Below are 27,889 nucleotides of genomic sequence, written 5' to 3' on the forward strand. Positions count from 1 at the left end.
CATTAGCATGATGACAACACTTAGAATGAAATTAACTTCAAGTAATGGATAAACAATAGACAATAGGGCAATGAATAACTTAATGTAAAGTAATGAACAACAGTATGTATAGAAACGAACAACTAATGTTAGCATGATGACAATATTTGGAATGAAATTAACTAAAAGTAATAGGCAAACAACATATAATACAACAATGAACAACTTAATGTAGTGTGATAAATAATAGATGGTAGGGAAGCGAACAACTTGTGTTTGTATTGTCCGAGTCTATTTTGTGGAGAGGGTTAATTTTATCATGTCTCTCAATATTTTATTTTCATTTAAATTTAAATGTCCTTGGATTGCAATGAAGTTTCGGAGTTTCTAACATTTTTTTTTATTAACTATGGTCAAGAGGTCTACATTAAAAAATTTTCAAAAATAAATACACACTTTTTTTTTGGAAAAAAAATATAAGTTATTAGATGAGTCTCTTGGCTAACTAGTAATTACAATCATATTGTATAAAAACTCATACTCTCTCTATTTAAAAATATAAAGTATTTTTGAGGAGTTAGATGTTTAAAAATGTAAGGTATTTTTAGTCTTTCAAGATATAATCATTGCTTTTTTCTCAAAAATGTCCCTATTAATATTGACTTTATATTTATTGTAATGTGTTTAATAGGAAAAAATATGAAAAAAATAAGATTAATTGAAAAGTAGATAATTACTTTATTGGGGTGGGATTCGGTTAAAAATATCTTACATTTTTAAATGGAGGGAGTATATCTTAAGTTTTTTTATTTTTTTTCCCTCTTCTCTACATTTCAAATAAAAGCTTTTCTTTCAAATAAAAGAAAATATTTTCATTAATAGAAATATTTTTATAATATTAATAATAATAGAAAAATAAGTAAAGCTTAAAAAACTGATATTAATTTTCTTTTATTATTTTTTATAAAATGAACTCTTTTATAAACATTATTAATATTAATTGTCAGAAAATATCTTGCCCATCCCCTGCCGAACGTATAAATATAGACTGCTCCGCTAGCTCTCACTCAACAGTTTCGCATTTGATTTTCTCAGTCGAACGATTAAGCAGAAAACGAGGGAAAATCTCCGAGGAATTTCTTGTAGAATCAATCATGGCTCTTCGTATTCAAGAACCTACTGATTTGCAGATTCCGGACGAGCAAGCCAATGAAGATCTCTCTGACCCCGCCAGCATCTTCTCGATGCTCCATCTTAATAACACATGTCCTTCACCCTCCTCCGCCGTCGCCTCTGGTGGATGCGGCCACCTAATCCACCATCCGCCGTGCATTTCTTGCGGCTGTCAGGGCTTCAATCCCATGAAGCGTCGATCACCGGAGTCCGAATGGGAATCCTCGCGCGCCAAGAAGCCTTCTTGCGAGCAAGAAGACCAGACGCAGCCCCCTGGGTACTCGGCCGTTCCACTCCCTCTCAGTCTGGAGAGCCCTTCTGCGATTCATAACACAAGAACAAGATCTATTTCCCCTGTTTTTCGCCGATGCTTTTCCGATCCTTACACTGCTCCTTCGGCCGCCGGCGTTGGAGCTCCGGTGACTCCGAATCCTTCGCCGGAGAATAGTACCTTGGCCTCCCGTTTGCCTCCAAGGCCTCCGAATCTGAAGCGGTGCGTTTCCGATCCTAGTCCTTCCGCTAAAACGGCCTGTCAGGAGTCAAGTTTGGAGGATACGGGAATGGGAATGGATTTGAGCAAGGAAGAGGATTCGAATTTAATGGTGCGGATTTTTTTTTTTTTCATTTTTAAATTGAATTCATGGGGAGTCTTGGCTTTTAAGAATAAAATGAGATAGAAATTGAATTTGCAGAGAATGAGAAGAATGAAAGATCGGTTGAGAGAGATGAAGAAATGGTGGGATGAGGTTATACAGGAGGAGGAGGAGCAAGTCGATGAAGGCAATAAAGCCGTGTCTGTCTCTCAAGTTGATGAAGGCAATAAAGCTGTGCCTGTCTCTCAGGTAAGTTTTTGTTTTTGTTTGTTTTTTTTTTTTTTTAAATAGTTGGGCGAAGATCTTAAGATTCCCAAGTTGGAATAGATTAAAATGATGAAGCGAGAATGAGGTTAGGCTTTTTATAAGACTAGAATTTGGGCCCTGAGCAGCTTTAATTTACGTATATTGATGTTGGTTATACATTTAAAAGACAACATAAAACCTTAGATATAGATGTTTATGCCTTTGATAGCATGGTTTTAATTAAGTAATGACTTGTATGAGAATTGTTTATTAGAAGTCAACATTGAATTGCTGAATTCAAAAACTACCCACATGTTGGACTTGAAAAAAAAAATGAATGGCTTATATTGATCCTAAATTGTTGTGAACCTGAGAGTGATTGTATAAGAAAAATCCACTAATGATAGAGGATATATACTCTTCCTTTGATCTGTTTGATCACTGTTCTCAAACCCAATAGAGAACTTGGGAAATTTTAGGTTTCATGCTTGTGTCAAAGTTCTTCACCAGGTCATAAAAGATGCGTTACGCAGTTTTTGTGTATGCTGTCCAATCTCCAGATTGTATTTCATTTGACTAGTGATTGTAGAACGCTCTGGCTTTTGAAAAATTATTCTTCACAATATCATAGTATATGCACAATACTGGCTTTTGTATATCTGTATTTATACTGATTTAAAAGACAAACAGAAAAACCTTAGATATAGTTGTTTATGCCTTTTCTAGCGTAGTTTTTAATCAAGAATTCCCCTCAGGTCAAAAGATAAGAACTGTGCTTTTTAGCTTTCCCATTCCCATAGTTATTCAACGGAAAGCAAGTCAGGCTTTCAAGTGTCATGTAAAATTAATTTTTTACCAAAAGCCAACAGTGCATTGCTGAATTTAAAAACTATTCACATGTTGTATTTATCATTGAAGAGACTATGGCTTATATTGATCCTAAATTGTTGTGAAGCTTAAAGTGAGTATTTAAGGGCCAAAAAGGTTATATTATAGGTAGAGCTGCTGATTGTTTTATCACAGTTCTCAAATACAATATAAAACTTGGAAAAATCGATGTTTCATGCTTGTGTCAAAGCCATTACCTGGACAAGAAGTTGCATTATGCAGCTTTTATCTTTGCTGTCCAAGCTCCAAACTGTATTTTATTTCGATAATGATTTTACAATATACCAGCTTTTGGAAATTTATTCTTCTTAAGCGCGCTCTTCAGGTGCAAAGAGTCAATGAAGTTATTATGTCAGATCATAAGATCACTAACATCCTAATATGTTCAGTTTACAGGCTTTAGAAGAATTTAAGTACATTCTCTGCACCAAAGGTTCGTTGATGGGATAAATCTTTAGGTTCCTCGAGTTGAAATAGATTAAAAGTGATAAACTGAAAATGAGGCTCAGATTTTTATAGAATCACAGTTTCAAAGAGACAAAATGAACTATGATATAGTTGTTTATGTGTTGCTGGTATAGTTTTTAATCCATGTAATGACTTCTGAAAAGAATTTTTGATGGAGTCAATAATGCCTTGCTGAATTTAATAACTCTTCACATGTTATGTTTTATTATTCATGTAGAGCTGCTAAAAGAGACTTGAACTATGGTTCATATCGATCCTAATTTGTAAAGAACTCAAAAGTCAGTATTTAAAGAAAAAAGGGATACACATATATAGAGGTCATGTTTTTCTGAAGATTTGTTTCATCACTGTTCTCACACACAACAGAGAACCTTGGGGGGGGGAATTGAGGTTTCCTTCTTGTGTAGTCAAAATCAATCATCAGGACAAGAAGTTGCATTATGCTGCTTTAATTTTGTCTTGCGATGTCCAAACTGTATTTTATTTCACAAACGATTATATATCATATTGGTTTTTGAAATATTACTCTTAAGCACGCTCTTTAGGGGCAGGGAGTTAATGAAGTTAGTATGTCAGATTATGGGTCTGGGTTCACTAAGTTGCTGGTATTACCAGGATTCTGGCTTTAAAAGAACATGGACCAATCAATGAAAAAGTAAGAAAAAATATATTACTCCAATCTCTATTATAGGGTGCCTTTTAAATGGATTTTTTGGTCCTTTATATAATACATCTGATGGGGTATTAATTATATTTTTTTAATATTACTTTTATTTAAACTCATTAAATATGAGAAATAATGTAATGCTTTTCATTTAAATAGAGATAAGGTTCAAAATTTATTATATTTTTAGATAAAATTAATGATTTAACCACTTCTTAGTTTCAGTGAGATAGTTAAAAATGTCTTATAATAGAAACCAAAGAGAGTGTAAATAATAACACAGCAAGCATTGAGTGTCTTGTTTTGTGAGCTATAGAAATGACTTTGTTTAGTTGTATTTGCCAAACTGCGAGATCCTTTGAGACCGCATTTATTTCACTCTAGTTGAGGAATAGTATGCCTTCCCCCCCTCCCCCCCCCCCGGCGCGGGGGAATGCTCCTGCATTTACGATCATTTTCCACCGACATTATTGTCCCCATCGCATGTTTTGTATGTTATAATCATAATTACAATTATAATGAAATTTTTGTGTTTAACTCAAATGTTTATTGCAGGATGATTCTGTAATGGAAGATGGTGCAGAAGAAACTGTGAGTGTAGAGTGGGTGGAGAAGAGCCTTTGCATCAATTTCAAGTGCCCTTGTGGTAAGGGATACCAGATCCTTCTCTCAGGAAACAAATGTTTCTACAAGCTTGTGTAAGAGATGCAAGTGCATGGAGAAAGTTGTCTTTGTTCATAGGATTATTTTCTGGCCAGTGTTCATATATAGGATCGTACAGCTTTCCAAGTTTCTATCACTTTCCATTGAAACTGTTAGGGACTGATGAATGAGACTGCTCTGTGTCTAAAGTTGTGTAAAATCACAGTGGATGTTGTATCAATAGAGTTCTGAGTTTTGACATCTGTAATGGATATTCAAATGAGGTGAATACTAATGATAGTTTCTCATTTGGTTGCCAAAACTTGCAAGTTGGTTCTTATTGCCTTTCTCACAATTTATACAAGTTAAATCTCTCGCCATCGTATAGTCTCCAATAATCAGTAGCCACTAGTACAAAGAAGACATTCCATGTGGCTAATCTTACGTTGGTTGGCAAAAAACAAAGGAAGAATGATAAATAAAGATCTTGTAAAAATATTAATATCAAATTAAAAATTTTAATACCGAAACATGGTAAAATAAGTATTGAAATTTGAGAACGTCAGTATTGAAAAATCTTAATTTAACATTAATATTCTTACAAAGTTCTTATTTGTCATTCTCCCAAAAATAAAACGAAGTGAAAAATGAGCGGTGATATTTTTATCACTAAGTTGCAATAAATAAAGGGTTAATGTGTAAAAATACTCAAAAAAAAAATTCTTCAAGTGTTTTTAATATGCTTGAGTAAATAATGGTGTATGGGTATCAATTAACTTTATAAAAAAAAAGTTAACCTTCTCTAATTTTAACGGATTGAGGAAGATTGACCTCTTTTATAAAAATAATGGGCACTCATGTATCATTATTGATTTAAAAATACCAAAAGCTCATAGAAAAAAAATTTTCGAATATTTTTGCACATTACTTCCTCCAAACCATAATATAAATCATAATTAACTAATTCACAATTTACGAATAATATTAGTTGAAATATTAAACTTTTAAAGATGTTCACATCTTTTCATTTATACTCTTATTAAATATCTTATATAAGAGCACTGATAATAGTAATTTAAAATTTCAATACATGATTTCTTGAAAAAGAGTAATAAATGAAGTAGAAGTATAATTGAAAAAAATAAATATGAAAGTTATCTAATATCCTATATTTTGAATCAAGCTATATAGAGGAAGTAACTCATAAAGAAGCTTATATACTCTCTTTGTCCCTACATATAAAACATTTTTAATTGAATCCTGCATACCAATAAAAGTTTGTTATTTAATTAAATTCACATAAAAACACAATAATTTTTTAGTTTTATCTTTAATAATATCATAATTAATATCATAATAGTGATAGAAAAAATATTGTCATTTTTTAAGATAAGAATAAAATTGTCTAATTACTCAAAAAATTATTGTTACCCTTTATATTTAAGAATGAAATAAGTTTTTAAAAAATATTTTATATATAAGGATGGAGGGAGTAAGTTGGTTTGAAATAAAGCATAGAAAGTATAAGTGTTTTGGTGCTAGTCATATAACTAACCGACGTAAAAGCATCATACAAATTTTTTTAAAATAAAATTTCAGAAAGACAATGTTTCTAAGTTGGTTTTATTTCTTATCGACGTAGAATTCCAAAAGCTTTTCAAAGTGGACATAGATTCAAATTGGATACCCAAATTACTTTCCACTTTCTGAAAGTATATCAAAGATTGGAAGGTGGGAAAAACAAACAGGGCTTAAAAACCCTTTTATTTCATTGTAGGGCATGTGGAGACTTCTCATCTTCAAGCCTTCGAATAAACAGAAAGTTATTGGGAGCCATTGTGGTAGTAGCAAATCTCCCATTTCCACCTTCTCCCTTGATAGCGATGTGGGTACCATTTTCTCACATTTCGATATGAATCCTATTTCCTATTCAATGTTTCACTTTGACATTTTGAATCAAATTTTCAAAAATATTAAAATGCTAAACATATCTAAAAAAATCTGCACTATGTGTTAATTTAAGATATTAGAAACTCCTGGAGAAATTTTTTTTTTTAAGTATTTTTCACCTTAACCCATAAATAAACCTATATATGTTGGTTTGAAACAAGGCATAGTTAGTGTAAGTATTTTTGTGTCGGTTTTATAACTAACCAATGTAGAAACATCATACAATTTTTTTTTTCAAAAAAAAAAAAAACATTGTTTGTAAGTTGGTTTTATTTCTGATTGACGTAGAATCTCAAAAGCCCCTCTTATTACTTTCACTATATCCACATTTAAGGGCTTTTATGCATTTCATAAAAGTTGGTTTAGAGTCAAATTGAATACTCAAATCACTTTCTCTTCTGATAGTGGTGTCAGGACCATTTCCTCTTGTTCCGATTTGAATTTGAGCGAGAATTTTAATTATAGATCATGGACGAGATGTAATTATTAATGGATTCTAAAAAATAAAATTTTAGTTCAATTTAAGAAAATTAAATTAAAAATAATTTTGATAATAAAAAAACCAAACTACCCTTCATTTGTTGTACAAAATTATTAGTTGTAATTTTTTTACTTCACTTGTTAATTTACTAATATGAGTTATAAATTATATGAATTTATAAGTCAAAAATTATACAAGATTTGATATCAGTTGTTCAATCATAAACAACAATATGAGTTGTTAAATTTTTAAATTTATTTGTTAATTTACTAATATCAGCTGTAAATCATTACATTAGTTTTAAATTACTGACATGTATTGTAATGTACAGTTGATGTTAGTAAATTAACAAGTAAAGTTAGCAAATTAAAAATTAACATTACTGATTGTCTAACAAAAAGATAAAATTAACAATTAATATTGATAAATTAACAAATAAAATAAGAAAATTAATAATTAATGATTTTGTATAATAAGTAAAGGGTAGTTTGATCTTTTCACCGTTGAAATTATTTTTACTTTAACTTTCTTGGACTGAAATAAAAGTTTGAATTTTTTTGAGACACACTTATAATTAAATTCCATTCATGATCCTTAATTAAAATTCTCCCTTTAAATAATTTTCCTTTTCAGTGTTCACCTCAGCATTTGAATCAATTTTTTAAAAAAATATTAAAACACTAAACATACCTAAAAAATCTGCAGTATGTGATACATAATCACGTCTTAAGGTTGACATGAAAAAAGATATGTATCAATTTTTGAAGAAGAAATAGATACTGATATTATTAACAAAATACAATATCATATTTAAGGAACATGCTCCAGTCTCTTCTATCACTTCTCTAAAGAACATAGAGGGAAAAAAAAATTATCATGGCTTTTATATCCTGTATCGTTAATATAAAGCTGACTAAAATGAATGAATTAGCAAAATTGAATTCTATCATTTTGAAGTTCGGAAGAATAATCGGTCAACAAAGGTGATCATCTAATATGAATGCAGTACTATTTGTTTTCCAGTAATAGATAGGGGAGGAAATAGGTATTAATTGCTTTTCTTTTCTTTTTTCTTTTCTCTTCAGTGATAGATGGGGGAGGAAATAGGTTAGCCATGTTGATCTTAGGCCAAATGTGATAACTTGATAGGCTAGATATTTGAGCCTAACCTAAAATTTATATAAAGTTTTGTTTTTATAATACCAAAAAGTCCATTTCTAATAAGTTTATATTAGAGTCAAGTTTTACTCAAGACCTAAACGTTCTAAACGTTATATTGCGCTTGTTGTGCTTGTTTGAAGCCCAAAAATAAAACTGGCATTAGCTATAGCATAGACTTACATGCATCACACCATTTAAAACTTGAAACTTGGCTAGCCTTGAATGTAAGAGGAGGAGGCAATTGTTTTAAGTTTCGTCCGAAAATTGAAAACTCATTGTATGCTGAATCATAAAATGAAATTAGCCTTAACTACTTACATGAATAAATAAACCAAAAATTAAAAGGCACTATCCTTTTTTAAAAAAAAAACCAACAAATACAATACCTAAAAAACATACCCTTTGCCAAATCATGAATGTAAAGAAGAGCAATGTAGGACAACTTTGAAAATTTTAATATGTTATGGCTGGTGTTTATTTCATAATATATAAGACAATTTAAAAAATATTCATTATAGTAATGGTATAATTGAAAAAAGAAAATAAAACAGAAATTAATGCTTAAATTTATTTCACTTCAAATATATCTGTGTGTATAACAAATATGAATGATTCAAATAATTCAAAAATAATGTTCAGCATAAAGAATAACCAGCGTACGTATTTTGTAAAACAATGCCAATAATCTTATTGAAGCAAATATATTCATGTTGAAGCTTTTTTTTTTTTTGGGGGGGGGGGGGGGGAGAGGGGGGACAGTCATTGTTGTTCAACGACCTCAGTAAAAGTACCCACTTTTAGGAGAGGAGGGCAAGTTGAAATGGAAAATAAAAATAGATTCTATACAAAATTATTAATTTAATTTAATTTTTACAGTTTCTGGATGGTGGAAAATTTTTTTTCAGATTAAAAGACAATTTTGCTCTATATACAATTTTTCCTTTTAACAATTGAGAATGGTGCAATGCTATCTTATTGTTAATAAATATTAACTTTGACCATTAGTAAACAGGAAAATTATAGAAAAGAGCCTTAAAAGTAAAAAAAAAAAAAGACCTTGAAAATTATAACTAAATATTTTATAAAAAATTAATGTTGATTAAATTTTTTAAATTATAAATAAATATTAAGAGACAAAAGTTATTTCTTTTTGATATAAAAACAAAAATTTTATTTTGACTAAGCACTTTGACCCGGCCACTGCAATTTATTGAGCGTAGTCGGTATGAATTTTTTTATGAAATACTTATTTGTAAATTTTTAAATCCTTTTCTATAATTTTTAAAATAATTTTTTATAATTTTTTAATCAAATAAAAATTAAAATTAATTTTTATTACAATTAGATACTTATATGTACTATTTTTAAATGTTAAAAATATTATAATAAAAATGAGTTTAGAGTGCCAACGCTTTTAAATTAAAATTGCAATTTAAATTTTTTTTCTCAAGATGAAAACCAATTCAATATACATATATCGACCATTCCGTTTGATGCAATGCAACATGAGGTTGCAAATTGTAATCCAGAAAATTACCAATTTGCCAACCTCACAGTCTAAAAGCTCAGCTAATCATGACTCAGCTTTCTAACTCCCCTTCGTTAAAAGAAACCTCCTCTGCACTTTTGCTGAGGGAGGCCTATATCTTGATCGTTTTGGTTAAATTTGGTCAACTCAAATTTAGTATTTTTTTTATTTTTATTTTCCATTTATTAAAATAAATTTTTTTTATAAATTGTAAAAAATTTAATAAATTTATTTATCAATTTAAACAGTTCATATTTAATATAAATGATTCATATTTAATATTAATTTTTTTTATAAATTGGCTCTCCAAATACATTTTGGATTATCTAAATATAGGCCCCCAATGGAGGCGCAAAGAAGGCTTCCATCAATGAAGGAGAGTCAAGTCCGATTAATCAACCCCACTCGAGTTATTTAGGCTCACCAAGCTACGCATTGGGCACGAGTTGAATCCTATCTTGTCTAGCTAGACATGCTATATTTATTCTTTTAATTAGAATATTATTTTTGGCGGAGTTATCTGCAATATATTATTTTTATGATTTTTTTGTCATTTGTTATCATTATCTCTTTCAAAAGTTAAAATGTATTTTTAACTACTGTAAAAATAATGGATAGTTGTTGAGCATATGTAATTTTTAAAAAAGTAAAAATGCAAATTTAATGATTTAAGTATTATATATTATAGAGTAATATAAAATAAATCATTAATTAATTAAATTGTAGCACCTAGCATCAACAGATAATTTGCATTGACAGATATTTATTTAATATTATGGGTCACACATGAATTTAATGCGGGGCATTGTTCCTCCATCAAACTGCATGTATGACATTCATGTCTTCTCTTTCATTCTCTCACTCTCTCTCCTCACTATCTATACTAGAGGTGTTCAACTTATACTTATCTTGATCGATCCAGTTTCATCTCAATTATATAGAGACAGGTCCTGTCTTAGCTTGAAAACAATTGAGATGAGATTTTACAAGACCGGACGTGAAAGGGGTTTGAGACAAAACATGATATGTGATTGTTTTTGGGATGTCCTATTCCGTGTCGAATATTATATATATATATATATATATATATGTATATTATCTTTTATTTTAAAAATATACATTAAATATATTAATTATATTAATTATAATTTCAATACACATAATTCTCATTTAAAACTAAAATTTTTTTATATTGATAATTTTAATGATACAGAGTAACAGTATAGGGTAATATATTTCTTTACAATATATTATTTATATTAATATACTTTATTCTTATATCTATCTATTTAATAACTTTTATTTACATCTATTTCTTGTTTTATTTTTGAAAGAATTTCTAGCTTAACATATCTCAACTAAAAAAGAAAAACAATAACTTGATATTGTACCTGACTTGTCTATTGTTGTTGCTTTTATAGGCCAAAGATCACTTGTAATTGTTATCGTAATATATTATGTTTCATGTATAATTGACTTTAAGTTATACACATGTAGTTGTAATTGATGACTGTGGTTTATATACTCATGTTATTTTGGTTTAAAACTTAAAAAGTTATGTGATTTAAAATTTTAATAAATATTATTATTTAAACATTTTTCTTATATTGTTCGCTTTATTGGGACAATAATAAGATATCTCGATCTTGTCCTAATTCAATTTCAATTTCTAATAGGATGGGATGGGATGAGATGGGAACCAGAACAAAAATTCAATTCTTATTATTTTGTAAGAGAGGACACGGTGCAAGGATGTCTCAACCCGGGGAACACCCTAAATCTGTACCTTCTCCTTCCTTTTTCTTCACCACCCTCCAGTTTTGCATAAGAACTCTCTTGTGTGGCTCAATAAGAGGAGGAGGAGAAGAGACCACCCACCCTCCTTCCTTAGTCAGCGCTGCATTAATGAGAGACCGGAGCTCATTCCTTCCTTCTCCCTAGAATCACCTCTTTTCAAGCTCATAAAGTAGAGGGGAGAGCAATCCTCTCATGCAAGCATGGACTCCATCAAGTGCAATAGACGTGAGCGCACAAGGTTTTGCTCCCTACATTGACTTTCTCACTCTAAGATCTATGAGAATTTGTCGAGGACCGTCGGAGCCTTTGACAAAGTAGGCGGCGAAGGCGTGGCAGTTGAGAGTCCTCTGTTTTTAGAATTGATCTCGGCAGCCAACTGACTGAGGAAAGTGCTCTGTTTCTTCAAGCTCTCAATGACCAGGATTCAAAACCATCTCATTGGCCTTGCAGGGTGCTTGTCATAAGGATTTGTTCTCTTGGCTGATTGCATAGCTTCTCTTTGGCAGAATCAAACCTACGAAAGGCTCAAGCTTCACCTTCCTAAACAATTTTGTCATCTCCCCAAAGTGGCACTATCGGATATGGCGAGGGAGCTCTTAGATGCAGGCAACCAAGTTAGGGTAGCCTCTCCCAGTGGAACCAGAAGCTGGGCAGTGTCACGAGCCTGCTTATTCAGTCCCAAAGAGACAAAATGGGGTGCTAATTTACTAGCATAAAGGTAAGAACTTACGGCACTTAAGGGATGAGAGTCGACGACGCCATGAGAGATGGTGGAGGAGTGGATGAAGGAGAAGAATTATTGCAACCATGCTGACAACTTTTGCGTGACCGATCACAGGTGCATGGTTTATACTCAGGTGGTGTGGGAGAACAAACGTTTGTTAGCATCATTTGGACAAAAAGTGCTGGGCACTATCATTTTGTTTGTTAATGACTTATTTAATATATTTTAGTATATGATGCCGATACTTTTAAAAACAAAATAAAATATTTTTTTATTTTAAATTATAAAATATTTTAAAAAAAATTTAATATCATAAAATATAAAATATTTTAATAAAAATAAAGTTTTATTAATGATATCTTTTTAATATTATTTCTATTATATATATTTTTTAATATTTTTATTAATAATAAAAAATTAAATGAAAGGTATTTTTAAAAATTTATATTTTTATTTTTAAAAAAATAAAATTATAAAATATATACAACGAAATATATTGTCATGTAAAATATTATCTATAAATATTTTATAATTTAAAATGAAATGAATAGTTTGTAATTAAATTTATAATTTTATCATTTTTAAAATAATTACTTTTAATTTGAATATTAATTTTATGAAGAACATATTTTAGTCTTTAAATGTATCATTCGTAGATCTCCTCTTCCGCCTTCCTCATTCCGACAAACAACATTCCACACACAGCTGCGCTCCTCACCGCTAATCTCGTCTCCGATGCTCCACCACCACCTTCGTTTCTCATCTTCGACAGTTCTTCCTCTCGTCCTTCAAAATCAACATTGTCTGAGCTGAATCTCCAAGCTATCGTCTGAACCAGAACCAAGAGTCCAAGACCTCCCACCTCGTTATTGGAATCGACGTTCTTGAAACCAGCGACACCACCATCGTTCTTGTAATGTAATAATGGGAGAAAGGTAGAAAACAAAATCAAGGCTTTTTAGACTTCAGAACTTCAAGGAGGATATTTCTATCTGGTTTGGCCTTCTTCTTCGAACCCTTCTAGGTTAGCAGGGCTGTAGCCTGCCTTCATTTCTTTAAATCGCCGTTTACACCAGCTTCCACGCATAAGACTTGCGAATAATATGATTTCCCTTGCAATATTCGACTGTACCTAATGATTATGGTAGAATATCACAATCCTTTCATAGTATTGTTCGCGGTGCTGGAGAAGTTGAAAATGACATTAGTCTTCCTTGCAACTGTTATTGCTTCAAGATGCCTCTAGTGAGTCAATTAGAAGTTTCTGAAATCTGCTAAGTATTACAAGTTGGGGATGATGGGCGGTAAAACCTTGATGAAATGGCCAAAACAAATTACAACTAGTCTAGTTGAGCAGCTAATAAAAGCAGAAAGGGACATACATAAAGCTCTTATGATATTTGATTCCGCAACGGCTGAATATAATAATGGGTTCCGTCATGATCAAAATACTTTTGGTCTCATGATCTCTAGGTTAGTCTCTGTGAACCAGTTCAGATCAGCCGAAGGGATGCTTCACAGAATGAAGGAAGAAAATTGTGAGTTAACAGAAGACATATTATTAACCATTTGCAGAGCTTATGGACGTGTTCATAGGCCTCTTGATGCCGTCAGGATTTTCCGTGGGATGGCAGACTTTCAGTTAAAACCCACCCAAAGATCTTATATTACAATATTTGATATCCTAGTAGAGGAAAATCATCTAAAGATGGCTCTTAGTATTTATAGGGAGATGAGAGAAATGGGCATTCCACGGAGTGTTGTTTCTCTAAATATTTTAATCAAAGCCTTATGCATGAACAATAGAACAATTGATGCTGCTTTACGGATATTTCGTGAGATGCCAAATCGAAGATTCCTGCCAGATTCTTATACATACGGTACTTTGATTAATGGGCTTTGTAGACTTGGAAAAATGAACGAGGCAAAGGAATTATTCCATGAGATGAGGCAGAAATGTCTTACACCTTCTGTTGTTACCTATACTTGTTTGATGCATGGAATGTGTCGGTCTAATAATGTGGATGAAGCAATGAAATTGCTTGAAGAGATGAAAAGAGTTGGCATTGAGCCAAATGTTTTTACTTACAGTTCTGTAATGGATGGTTTATGTAAAGGTGGTCAGTCTTTTAAAGCAAAGGAGCTGTTAGACACGATGGTTAAGAAACATCTTTTGCCCAACACAGTTACTTATAGTACATTAATTCATGGACTGTGCAATGAAGGGATGCTTAGTGAAGCTGTAGAGCTTCTTGACAGGATGAGGCTTCAAGGCTTGAAGCCAGATGCAGGGCTGTATGGGAAAATCATTAGTGGTTTCTGTGCTACATGCAGCTATCAAGAAGCTGCAAACTTCATTGATGAGATGGTGCTTGGTGGTGTCTCACCAAACCGAGTAACTTGGGTCCGTCATGTGAAAATCCATAACATGGTGGTCCAAGGCCTCTGCAGTAATGTTGACCCAACACGTGCATTTCAGTTGTATCTTAGCATGCGTACTAGGGGTATCTCTGTTGAAGCTGGAACTTTTGAATGTTTAATTAAATGCTATAGTAAAAAAGGAGACCAGCACAAAACTGCTCGGATTCTTGATGAGATGGTGTTAGATGGTTGTGTTCCAGATGAGGGAATCTGGAATGCAGTGATGAGTGGACTTTGGGATCGTAAAAAGGTGAGAGAAGCTACTGAGCTACTGCTGGCTGAGCTGATGCATAAATTATTTGAACCTCAGAGTTGAATATTTATAAATTATCGGTATGTGCTGCATTCACATAAAACCTTTAACAATCTCCTTTCCTTCCCTTCTGTTATTAACATTACCTAGACATCAATTAAAAGGTATGAAAAGTGCATGCACAGAGAGCTTGTTAATCATCTTCATGACCTGTAATGTTTGGGCTAAGCCTGCTGAAGGCATTATTTTTTATATGCGTGATGATTTTGATCCCAATCATTAACTCCTAATGCAATGATTCAATTGCATAATTCTATTCTTCGCAAGCTATGATATGCATCTAGCGGTCGTAAAATTTTTGAAATTATATACAAATCCATATTTTCCTGTTTAATTATTTGATTGTGATTTTAAAGGTTATTCTTCTTACAAGGCGCCAACTTGCATAATTTTGACCAATCAAATCTCTTCATGACCTAAGCTGACTGTATCTACTTCATTCTTATTGACCATACACTGCATCCATTTCAACTCCTGGATCTGTTTTTTCTCCTCTCCAATGGTTAACATTCTCTGATGATTAGACCCTTCATCAAGAAATAAAGTGTCACATTATGGAAGTAGGCTTGCAAGACTTTCAAATTGGCTTTCCCCTATAACTGACTCTACCGTATAGGCTCACTCTTTTCTTTGCAGAAACTTTCTCCTTTTTCCCCACCTCCTTAAAAACTCTGATGATGAACCTGTTTGGTGGAAAGTATTTGCTAGAGTTTTTGGCAAGATAAGCTTGATTATTTGTGTGGTTATTTGTTTCATTCAAACCCCTTACTTATGATTGTAGTTCTTTGTCAATGCACTGTAAACTTGTCAGTCCAGTGCTGTAAATTTCCTAAATTAAAGCATGCATTTTTCACCCTTGTTCATTTATTCAATTTTCACATTTGTTGAAGCTTTTTATTTTCAGCTTTCTATTTCTTTGGCCTAAGGGATTTTGTTTTATCATTATGTTGAATTTAGGATTCACATGATATTTTTAAATAGTAATGTTGTATTCATTCAGCCAAAAAAAACAAAAATTGTAGAGGTCAACTATTCCTGCTAGATGAGACAATAAATGTCACTCCCAAAGCATGACCAACAATGTGCACATGATGAGAGAGAGAGAGATTGAATAAATTGATTTGCCAAGTGTTCATTTACTGCTTCAGTAACATGTCTTTGGGTGGATAACATGTGAAATAAAATCACGAGGTAGATGACCATATCTATTCATATGTTCTCCCATTCAGTTTTTGTCATCTTCATCTATATTGATCTTCTTTTGGTGGGGGGAAAAAAGTCTCTGTTGATCTACTTTGCAAATGAGTATTGGGTGGTACTTAGGGCTAGGAGGTATGGATTCTCTCCTCACACACAATCTAACACCTTTACACGCACAGTGGATTGCCAGACCCATCTCAGCTTTGCAGGCTGTCCTTTGTATTTTAAATGGTTTCTCAAGGAAAAAATTTGATGTTGACTCCTTTTTTCATCTTGTTTTCATTGTGAAAAGTAAATTTTTTCCCAATCTTTGCAGTACTGGAAAGGAGAGCAAATAGCCTGATTATGGTGATTTGCAAGCACTTTGGCATATCTGTTAGTTTTACTGTTCTAGAGGTTCACCTCCTTTCTCTACAAAAAAAGAAGTTTCCTTTAGAAAACACCCAGATAATTAATTTGTTGGATCTGCTGTTGTGAAGCTGAATCACAGTTTCAAATTGAAGGAGAGTATTAATTGGTACCTGCATAAGGCCTTTGCTTGGTTCTTTATTACTGGTAATTTCTCGTAGTAACTTACATGCTCTCAGCTTTCTCTGTGCAGATGACATATCTTCCTTCTCGCTGCAGGTAAGATATTTTCCTTCTGGTTGCCAATTCATAATTTCCTCTTGCTTGACCTGAAATACATAGTATATTAATATACTATCTCTATACCATCCCATTCCTCTTTTTCTGTATTCCAAAACATCCAGGCCACATACGCTTTCTGAAACTCATCCAGAACCTCAGAACTGAACATCTTTTTCACACACCACTGATCAAAATTCTGCACATTCTCTCTATCCACTCTTGGAGCCAACAAACAGCCATACCATGCATGCTTTATTGGCCCATGGGTGCAAGAAAATCATATGCTCCAGAGTTTCATCCTTCTCTCCGCACACAGGATCAAGAGCTAACCTGCAACATCTCCTTTTCCTCAACTCATCCTTGGTTTGTACAGCTCTCTTCAAACACCTCCATGGAAAGTGTAGAACCTTTGGCAAAGCTCCGATCTTCCAAATCTTACCCCATAGCTCTTTTGGAAAGCAAAAGTGTTCTTGCCCTTTTATTAATGATATTCTTTGTACCCATCTCTTGACGCTACCATCTCCTCAAAGAATGACAGCCATCTTTAGCCACTGACCACATCACCTTGTCTTCTCTTTCAGTCTTTGAGATGGAATTCTTTCAATCTTCTCAATAAACTCAATTGCAAATAATCCCACCATCTCCCCCAATTTCCATCTTCCTCTATCAATAAGCAAATCCACCCTACACTCCTTCAAGGGGTTAGTTATGTTGATTATATGACACCATTGTGTTTTATCTTTTATTAAGCTTTTAAAAATATTATTAATTAAGAAATTTTACTCAACAACTTTCAAAAGTGTTTTCTTTAGTCTTCCTCTACCATTCTTGACAGGGCTTAAAATCATCTATTCCACTTTCCTCACAAGTGCCTCCCTTGGTCGTCTTTGTTCATGTTCAAATCATCTCAAATGATTTTCTACCATTTTTCCTTCAATAGATGCAAAGCCCACTTTTTCTTGCATTCACTCATTTCGAATTTTGTCTTTACGTGTATGTCCACACATCTATGTCAACATTCTCATTTTTACTACTCTAACTTTATGCTCTTATTGTCCCGTCAAAGCCCAACATTTGCTATTATATAATATTGCTGGTCTTCTAGCCGTTCGATAAAACTTTCCTTTAAGTTTATTAGGTACAACTCCGCCTATGTTTATAGCCGGTCCCAAGCCCGGGTAAAGGAGGAGGGTTGTGTTAGGCCATCAACAGCCAATGTAAAAATTTGTTGAATCTATCATGAACATGGACAATAGACGTTATAATGTTAATGCTAGGTCGTTGCCCGTAAGTAACGCGCTGCATGGCTCGAGTACAGTGATAAGTGAGTTAGAGCCGCTGCATCGGCGCCCGGATGTAGTGTTAAATGAGCAAGGGCTACCGCGTCATTCTGGACGCACGCGGCTAAAGAAGTTAGTCCATAAGAGCAAAATTAGATTTGGTACTTGGAATGTTGGGACATTAAATTGTAAATCTGTAGAGGTTGTAGGGGTTATGATTCAAAGGAAAATCAATATCATTTGCTTGCAAGAAACAAAATGGCGTGGAGAAGAAGCTAAGGATATTCAAGGTTTCAAACTTTGGTATACAGGAAAAGTAAGTGCACGCAATGGAGTAGGCATCATTATAGATAAGGAGTGGAAGAAGAACGTTGTAGAAGTTAGCAGAATTGGAGACAGAATTATTTCTTTAAAAATGATAATTGGACGTGAGACTGTTAATATTGTTAGCGCTTATGCGCCGCAAGTCGGGACAGAAGCCAGTCTTAAGGAATTATTTTGGGAGGATCTGGAGGGGTTGATTCGACACATACCACAGAGTGAAAAGATTTTTATTGGAGGAGACTTTAATGGGCATGTCGGGAGGGAAGTTGGTCAGTATGCGAGGGTGCATGGTGGTTTTGGTTTTGGAGAGCTAAACAAGGAAGGGCAAACTCTTCTTGATTTTTCATTGGCGTATGATTTTAAGATTGCCAACACTTGTTTCAAGAAGAGAGATGAGCATCTCATCACTTACAAAAGTGGAGCCTCAAGGTCGCAGATTGATTTTCTTTTGGTTAGGAACACAGATAGAAAACTTTGTAAAAATTGTAAGGTGATACCCGGAGATGCTGTAACGACACAACATAGGGTCCTAGTCCTTGATGTGTGTATTATGAGTAAAATCCAAAAACGTCGACAAGTAGTAACACCAAGGATTAGGTGGTGGCAATTAAAAGGTGAGAAGCAAGATATTTTCAAGCGAAATCTTTTGGATAAAGGAATTTGGGATTCTCAGGGAAGTGCTAACATTATATGGGAGGATATGGCTAAAAAGATACGGGAGGTTGCAAAAGTAGTTTTGGGAGAATCGAAAGGTTCTGGTCCGAGAGATAAGGAGTCTTGGTGGTGGAATAATAGTGTACAGGACAAAATCAAGTATAAGAAGAACTGTTTTAAAGCCATACATTTGTGTAACAATGAGGAAAATTGGGAGAGGTACCGTATGGCTAAGAAGGAAACTAAGAGAGCTGTGGGTGAAGTTCGTTCTAAAGCTTTTGAAGAATTTTATAAGAACCTTGAGACGAAGGAAGGAGAGCAAAATATTTATAAGATTGCCAAGAGTAGGGAAAGAAAATCAAGAGATCTAGAACAGGTAAGGTGTATTAAGGATGAAGAGGGAAGAATTTTAGTTACAGATGATGAAATTAAAAATAGATGGGAGACTTATTTTTCTAAACTTTTCAATGATGGAGAGGATTCATCTAGTAACTTGGAGGATTTAGTAACTGGTGAAGGAGAACAAAATTTATCATTCTATCGAAAAATACGTGATAAGGAGGTAAAGGAAGCTCTTAAGAAAATGGCAAATGGTAGAGCCAACGGACCTGATTGTATATCTATCGAAGCGTGGAAATGTTTAGGTGAAGAAGGGGTGAGATGGTTAACTAAGTTATTTAATGTGATTTTACGGTCCAAGAAAATGCCTGATGAGTGGAGGAGAAGTACATTAATTCCTATTTATAAAAATAAAGGAGATATTCAGAATTGTACTAACTATAGAGGGATTAAACTCATGAGCCACACAATGAAATTGTGGGAGAAAGTAATTGAGCACAGGTTGAGATTGGAGACAAGTATTTCTGAGAATCAATTTGGTTTTATGCCAGGTAGATCAACTACAGAGGCGATTTATCTACTAAGGGGATTAATGGAAAAGTATCGTTGTAAAGATAAAGATCTACACATGGTTTTTATTGATTTGGAAAAAGCTTATGACCGTATACCAAGAGAAGTGCTTTGGAAAGCGTTGGAAAAAAAGGGAGTACGGATTGCTTATATTAAAGCCATACAAGATATGTATGAGGGGGTAAAAACTAGTATAAGAACGCCTAGTGGTCAAACAAAGGATTTTTCTATAAAGATTGGACTACATCAGGGATCATCTCTGAGTCCTTATTTGTTCAACTTGATTTTAAATGTTTTGACGGAACATATTCAAGAGGAAATCCCGAAATGTATGCTCTTCGCGGATGATATAGTTCTTATAGCAGAGACAAGAGAAGAGGTTAATTGCAAACTTGAGTTATGGAGGAGGACATTGGAGTCGAAAGGTTTTCGTCTGAGTAGAAGTAAGACGGAATATTTATATTGTAAATTTGGTAAAGGACTATCCGAAAATAATTTGGAAGTGAAATTGGGAGATCAAATTATACCTCAAGTGGAAAAGTTTAGATATTTGGGAGCCATTATTCAAAATGATGGCGAAATCAGTGGAGATATTTCACATAGAATTCAAGCTGGGTGGTTTAATTGGAGAAAAGCTAAAGGAGTTATTTGTGACCGTAAGGTGCCTAATAAACTTAAAGGAAAGTTTTATCGTACTGCTATCAGACCGGCAATGTTATATAGTAGTGAATGCTGGGCTCTAACGGGACAGCAAGAGCATAAAGTTGGAGTAGCAGAGATGAGAATGTTACGATGGATGTGCGGACATACACGTAAAGATAAAATTCGAAATGAGCATATACGCGAAAAAGTGAGGGTGGCACCTATTGAGGAAAAAATGGTAGAAAATCGGTTGAGATGGTTTGGGCATGTACAAAGAAGACCAAGGGAGGCACCAGTGAGAAGAGTGGAACATATAACTTTGAGTCCGATTAAGAGAGGTAGAGGAAGGCCTAAGAGAACACTCTTGGAAGTTGTTGAACGTGATCTCTTAATTAATAATATTTCTAAAAGCTTAATAAATGATAGAGCACAATGGCGTCTTGCAATCCATGTAGCCGACCCCACCTAGTGGGATAAAGGCTTGTTGTTGTTGTTGTTGTTGTTGTAAGTTTATTAGGTACCTTTCGATCGCATATAACTCCTTTAGCTTTTTTCCAATTAAACCATCCAACTTGTATCCTAAGTGTAATATCTCCATCAATTTTCCTATTATGTTGAACAATCGTTCTCAAATATTTAAATTTTTTCACTTGAAGTATGATTTGATCACCCAATTTCACTTCTAAGTTACTACTCACTGACCTTTTATCAAAATTACAATGTAGATATTTTGTTTCACTCTTACTCAGGCAGAAACCTTTTGACTCCAATGTCCTCCTCCATAACTCAAGTTTACAATTAATTTCTTTTCTTGTCTCTGCAACAAGAACTATATTATTTACAAAAAGCATGCATTTAAGAATTTTCTCTTGAATATGCTCAGTCAAAATATCTAAGACTAGATCAAACAAATAAGAATTCAAAGATAATCCTTGATGTAATTCAATCTTTATAGGAAAGTCTTTTATTTCGCCATCAAACATTCTTATACTAGTTGTTGCCTCTCATACATATCTTGTATAACTCAAATATAGGCAATCCGAACACCTTTCTTTTCTAATGCCTTCCAAAGTACTTTTCTTGGAGCACGGTCAAAAGTTTTTTCTAAATCAGTGAAAATCATACGTAAATCTTTACTTTTGCATTAATACTTTTTCATTAATCCCCTTAGTAGATAAATCGCTTCTGTAGTCTCCCTCCATGACATGAAGTTGAATTGATTCTTGGAAATACTAGTTTCTAATTTCAACCTATGTTCTATCACTCTTTCTCATAATTTCATAGTATGATTCATAAGCTTAATCCCTGCACAATTCTGAATATTTCCTTTATTTTTGTAAATAGAACCTAAGGTGTTTCTCCTTCAATCGTCAGGCATTCTTTTAGATTGTAAGATCTCATTAAATAACTTAGTTAACCACCGTATTCCTTCTTCATCCAAACATTTTTACATTTCAATAGGGATACAATTAGGTTCATTGACTCTCCCATTTGCTCTTTTTTTAAGAGCTTTTCTCATTTCCCAAGCGTGTATTCTTTGATAAAATGACAAATTTCACTTTCTTTCAAGTTACTAAATCTTTCAAGTTAATTGACGAACCTCCGTCATCATTAAAAAGTTTAGAAAGTATGTTTCTCATATATCTTTAATATCATTATTTGTGATCAAAACACTTTCCTCTTTATCTTTTTTACATCTTACTTGTTCCAAATCTTTTGATTTTCTTTCCTTACTCTTAACAATCTTATAAATTTTTCGTTCTCCTTAGTTTGTCCCAAGACTATTATAAAACTCTTCAAATGCTTTAGAACGAGTTTCACTTATGGCCTTCTTAGTTTTCATTTTAGCCATACGATATGTTTCTCAATTTTCATCATTATTGCACAAATGGATGGCTTTAAAACACTCCTTATACTTGATTTTTTCATGTACGCTATCATTCCACCATCAAGACTTTTTATCTTTCGGACCAAAACCTCTTGATTCTCCCAAAACTGCTTTTGCAACCTTCTTTACCTTCACAACCAAGTTCTCCCACAAGATGTTAGTACTTCTTTAAGACTCCCAAATTTCTTCAACCGAGAGATTTCTCTTAAAAATTTTTCTCTTTTCACCTTTTAATTGCCATCACCTGATCCTTGGAGTTATTACTTGTTTAACTTTTGATTTTTACTCACAATACACACATTAAGGACAAGGATCCTGTGTTGTGTCATTACAGCATTTTTAGGAATCACCTTACAATTTTTACAAAGTCTCCTATATGCTTTCTTTGCCAAAAGAAAAAAAAAAAAAAACAATCTGTGACCTTGAAGCTCTATTTTTATAAGTGATGAGATGCTTATCCCTCTTTTTGAAACAAGCATTAGCAATCTTGAAATTATATGCCAAAGAGAAATCAAGGGTAGATTGTCTTTCATTATTTAGCTCTCCAAAATTCAAACCACCATGCACCTGAGGAATTTGCATCGGCTGAGATGAATTCCCTTCTAGGTCAAGAAACCATCTGTCTTTCCATATATTTACTTCACTTCCTATCCTGATCCTCCAAATTAGTCTCATTTTCAATGCACTTTCTTCCACTCCTCCAACAGTTCAATCCTACATCTGTCCATGTTTCAACGTCTCTTTGAAATTGATATGATCACATTCAAACGATGATTGACAAAATATCTGGGACTAACTAGATGGTTAGATTCTAGTTGAATATGTAGAAAGTGGAAACCATTGGAGTAAATAACACAAGTCTCTGTATAAAATTGACACAACCAAAGTTTAGAAAGAAATTGAGAAAATCCATTGAGGTGTGCTAGGGATCAAGGGAGATGGAGATCATAGGAATTAAGGGAAAAGGGGATCTTGAAAGATAACTTATATATGGAAGTAGGATATAAGTATAACTTGATAAGGTATAGAGTTAGAATGACATATAAGATGGTTGATATGTAGGTGGCTCCCTCTGTAAGCAAGCCAAAGGTGAAAATTAGATTATTAAAGAATAATATAACTATCATATATAAACAAAGAAATTAGTATGTGGAGGGAACAAGTCTGATATTTCAATAGGTAATTATAGTATAGAAGAAGACAATTGTGGTTATATTAAAGGATTGCAGCTTGTATAGATTTATCATTTAAATTATGTAATCAAACTTTTTACCATATGAAGTTGAACTTAAAATTCAACTTCTTGGATTATTTGATTAGAGTATGGGATTCTAATATAGGATTTATCGAAACTTAGATTCTCCGACCTTGTAGGCTTACTATCTCATATGCAGTTTTCTCAAATATTCATAGAACAAGCCTTTTGAATGAGTCCTTTGGACTTGCACGCAAATTTCAAGTTTCAAATTTCATGAAGATTTCGAATTCCAATGATTCCTTGTATAGTTGATTTGTCGATCTTGATCTTCCATGAAATCAATGACATTGAATTTTTTTAATGACAGGTTATATCAGAAGGTCCAATATTCTATACTCTATAATGCATTCTATAATGTACAAATCTTTTGACTCATTGTATAATTTGTTCCAAACAAAAAAATCCATAAAATAGCTGTGGTTCTGATTTCAATAACCTGTCAAATTCCTGAATGTGCTCCAAGGGCAAGTGATACAAAGATACAAAAAAGAACTCAAAACTTATTAGTTTGTGGAAAGGGGGAAGCCAATTCCATGTCTGTGTGTTGGAAATACAACAAACAACATGCTGCAAATAACGCCTATGCCCACAGGCAATGATGTGAGGACCTCCTGTGTCTGGTTTGATGGTTCCGGAAAGAAGCAGTTGACCACATTCTGATCAAACATCGCAATTGCAGCAAATACTAGTACTGACATTACTGCATGCATGAAATCTATAAACCTCAGGCGATATTTTGCAGCAAGTTCAAGTGGAAGTGTGGTTGATCCATCGATAACCCACAAGCCATTGAAAGTGGCAAAGCCATAACATATGTTTCCCTTGTAGTCTCTGAAGCTATCGGTGAAGCATAGCAAGAAGCACGAGGCTCCACAGAGAGCTACAAGTCCTGCAGTCATGAACCGGCTCACTGAGTCACATATTCCTAGATTTGTGAAGATTGGTGACAGAAGCTGGAAAGCAAGTACCGAGCCTGTAGGCAGAAGATTCGCCAAATGAGCTGAGCTCTGAAATGTCTGGTTCATGGCTTTCTGAATCAGGCTCCTCTCAGCTTCTGGCACCGCCATGTTTAACAGAAGTGGGTGCTTTTCTTCATCATGCTCTTTGGAATCACCAAGTCTGAGTTTCATCCCCATCTCTTGCAGGGCCTTGTTTTTTTTTTTTTTTTTTGTTTTTTTTTTTGGGTCTTTGTGTTTGCTCTGCTCTGATCTTGTCACCTTTATTCTGCAACGTAGGTTTGTTAAAAAAGCGTCTCTATATAGTTAGGGCTAAGATGAGCAATGGAGGTAAAGCTAAAGAGAGAGAGTATGAAGGCTTGTCATGCCTTGCAAGAAACAAACTGAAAACTTGATGAACTCAGCGTTCACTAGAATCTTGTTTTGTGGTTGAGTTCATCGTGCCTTGCAAGTTATGTTGCTCATGTAAGGATACCAGAACTTGCCAGATATGATGATTTTCTCAAAATATAAAGCATGGGCATGATATAACATTATTGTTTTTGTCATTCTTGAGTCAATAAGATTTAATTTAGTAGATTCTTAAACCAAACTTTCTGATGCAGAAGTGCGTAATGTGTAATTTTGAGCGTAAAATGCTTACGTTCAGAAGTACTATTATCGGGAATGTACGTACGCATGCTTCATAACTTGTGAGAAGCATGAATTTCAACTTTGGTGAATGAGATTTGGCCATGATAGTGGTTTTTTTTTGGCTAAAAAGTAGTTAAAAGAATGATTGTTATTTTGCTATATATTGCTTTATTTTACCTTTCTGAACCTAATGTTTACATTTTTTTTTTTTTTTTGGTCGGGTGGGGGGAGATGAGAGAGAGTACTCAATTATTGGCTTTTGAGATGAAGTTTGGTTCTGTAAGAAATGGTTTGCTGAGACGCAATGACTAGAAAGAGTATCGTTGCTAACGATACCAAGATTATGTTATTTTTATCAGATATCATCAATTTTTATTTCAAAAGAGCTATGACACAATGAATAATAAATTTTGATGTCGATTTTCTTCCCTAAGAAAAGAGTTAACTCAAATTAAAAATAAATCTTAAAATTTAAACAATTTACACTTGACAATTGGGTGAAATGGAAAATATTTCTTAATTATAGGAATTTGAGAATAGAAGATGGTGAAGCAAAATTTGTCTCCCATGTCATTTTTTTTATTTTGAAAAAAAATTCAATCTTTCTTTTAATAAATATAATCCGTTATAAATTCAATCCTAAACTTTCAGACTTAATTTTGAAGATTTATTGCAGTTGTGACAAAAAAATATAGTTGCAACAACATGATTATTAAGAATTACTCCATTTCTATATATAAGAGAAAAAAATTATACTATACAATTTTAAAAAGTTAGTTAATCATAATAATTAAGTTTGAAAATAAAAAAATTAATTAAAATATCTTATATTAATTAACATAAGCATACATTAATTATTTCTCGTTAATGTAAATTGAGAGGCAATTTAAAAATATGTAATAATACTTATTAAAATATATGATTTTTTTATATAAAAAAATTAAATAAAAAGTGATAGTTTTTATTATAAATAAAAATAGAGAAGTATGCTGTTCTGATGCAGATTTAATATTCAACTCCTCCTTAAAACATAAAACTAATCAACCTCTTCTCCAATGCATCTTTTTCTTTCTTCACTTTTTTTTTCCTTTTTTCCCCAGCACAATTCCCATACATATTAATTTAAAAAATTATCAATCAAGATCGTTAAAAAAATTTATATTAATCAAAAAATTACTTATTGTCAAAATGATACCTGTTAATGTTGGTTAGTCTTTTATCAATAAGTATTAATTCAGATTTTAACAACTCAGTTTAAATTAATAATAATTTATTTGAGCTTATTTTTAATTTAGATTTTAATAACAATTGATCCTTAACTGATTTAAATTTTCTTTGATGATCCCAAGTTTCTATTTTCCCTATTAATTAATGTTCAGACCAAGAAAAAAGAATCATACCAGTAAATTCAATTTTGCCATTAAATTGTTTTCTGGTTCAAAAACTGGATTCATCATGACTCATGATTGATAATGTATAGCTTTACCCAATAAAAAATAATTATTGATCTCAAAACTTCAATCAGAATGATGTAAAATGTAATTTTGATCAAAGTAAGGAAAGGGGATAATCAAGATTCGAATATTGTGAGACTCAAATAAAAATGAAAATCTCATCAATGTTTTTCGATTGATAAGAATGAGCTTAAACTTATGTAAAAAGCATCAAATCACTTTATTGACTCAATTGTTAAAGATAGGCTCCACCTCTATTTAATTTCTGAAAGTGTAATTTATTTCACTTTTTTACGTCATGTCAATTACAATTTTTAAAAAATATTAAATTCAATCAAAAGTATTTTCTGAGCTCTCCTGAAATATTATCTTTTAAGAAATGAGAACAAAATCTTTAAATTTTATTAATATACCTTTTTGGTGGCAGAAGAATTCATTTTTCTAAAAAGACTTAGAACTAATCAGAATCAAAACTGAAAAATAAACTAAAATTACAAATAAGGCTTACAACATTACTAAACTATTTATAATAAAATTGGATCAAATAAAAAGAAATAAACCATCATGATCTTATTGTACTTTATTTAATCCTTTCCGTTACCACAAACCCACCCAATACTAAACAAGAAAATCAAATAAATTTGTTTTTGTTAATGTGGCCCAATTGTTCAGGGTGGGCTTACTCTAAAGTCGTAATCTTACATGTGGGTTCAATTGGTCTTAATTTCTAGAGCTAGTCTAATGTTTTATTTAGTATGGTCAATTAATTAAAAAAGAAAAGAAAATCGTTTTTCAATTTTCTGTAATGTTCAGTATTTTATTTTTTAAATGTTGTAAAAATTTACTTTTTTTTTATTTCCTTCAATATGCCAAATGAGGCATCAAGGTTATTCATAGTATACAGTGATGAAAAGAAGCAAAAAACAGATTAATCTAATGAGTTTATTATATAGACAGATTGATGATTGCCTCAATTCTTTCACAATTATATTTTATATTGTCCAAATTGTTAACCTCAAATCAAAATTTTTGG

General features: G+C 32.7%; 3 protein-coding genes across 14 annotated transcripts; 2 read left to right on the plus strand and 1 right to left on the minus strand.

The window, feature by feature from the left end:
- The first annotated feature begins 1,062 nt into the window (after positions 1-1,062).
- LOC129286741 (uncharacterized) lies at positions 1,063-4,961 on the plus strand. The gene is made up of 3 exons (XM_054922749.1): positions 1,063-1,754; positions 1,845-1,994; positions 4,567-4,961. The coding sequence occupies exons 1-3, from the start codon at positions 1,134-1,136 to the stop codon at positions 4,711-4,713; spliced, it is 918 nt and encodes a 305-aa protein (XP_054778724.1). The 5' UTR covers positions 1,063-1,133; the 3' UTR covers positions 4,714-4,961.
- An 8,020-nt stretch (positions 4,962-12,981) lies between these two features.
- On the plus strand, positions 12,982-25,317 carry LOC129285713 (pentatricopeptide repeat-containing protein At5g46100). Of its 12 annotated transcripts, XR_008587265.1 has the most exons (4): positions 12,982-15,048; positions 16,545-16,624; positions 16,830-16,855; positions 24,121-25,317. XR_008587265.1 is itself a non-coding variant. In XM_054921539.1 (3 exons), the coding sequence occupies exon 1, from the start codon at positions 13,589-13,591 to the stop codon at positions 15,029-15,031; it is 1,443 nt and encodes a 480-aa protein (XP_054777514.1). In that variant the 5' UTR covers positions 12,982-13,588; the 3' UTR covers positions 15,032-15,048; positions 16,830-16,855; positions 24,121-25,317. The 12 variants fall into 12 exon arrangements, 2 of the variants coding, with proteins under 2 accessions (XP_054777514.1, XP_054777513.1); XR_008587258.1 differs by having other exon boundaries at positions 12,982-16,745; positions 16,816-17,996; positions 21,185-25,317; XR_008587260.1 differs by having other exon boundaries at positions 12,982-16,745; positions 16,816-16,855; positions 21,393-25,317.
- Positions 24,169-24,949, minus strand: LOC129285714 (protein DMP6-like). Its single transcript, XM_054921540.1, has one exon. The coding sequence runs from the start codon at positions 24,947-24,949 to the stop codon at positions 24,317-24,319; it is 633 nt and encodes a 210-aa protein (XP_054777515.1). The 3' UTR covers positions 24,169-24,316.
- Positions 25,318-27,889: the final 2,572 nt, after the last annotated feature.

This window comes from Prosopis cineraria, unplaced genomic scaffold (assembly GCF_029017545.1).
Source record: "Prosopis cineraria cultivar Desert tree isolate PC_DT_omini unplaced genomic scaffold, ASM2901754v1 PC11, whole genome shotgun sequence".
In the NCBI taxonomy this organism is placed as follows: domain Eukaryota; kingdom Viridiplantae; phylum Streptophyta; class Magnoliopsida; order Fabales; family Fabaceae; genus Prosopis; species Prosopis cineraria.

Coding starts and splice junctions, on each gene's coding strand:
- LOC129286741 (XM_054922749.1), top strand. CDS start 1,134: ATGGCTCTTCGTATTCAAGAACCTACTGATTTGCAGATTCCGGACGAG. Junction 1,755..1,844: donor AAGAGGATTCGAATTTAATG/GTGCGGATTTTT, acceptor TTGAATTTGCAG/AGAATGAGAAGAATGAAAGA. Junction 1,995..4,566: donor AAGCTGTGCCTGTCTCTCAG/GTAAGTTTTTGT, acceptor TGTTTATTGCAG/GATGATTCTGTAATGGAAGA.
- LOC129285713 (XM_054921539.1), top strand. CDS start 13,589: ATGATGGGCGGTAAAACCTTGATGAAATGGCCAAAACAAATTACAACT.
- LOC129285714 (XM_054921540.1), bottom strand. CDS start 24,949: ATGGGGATGAAACTCAGACTTGGTGATTCCAAAGAGCATGATGAAGAA.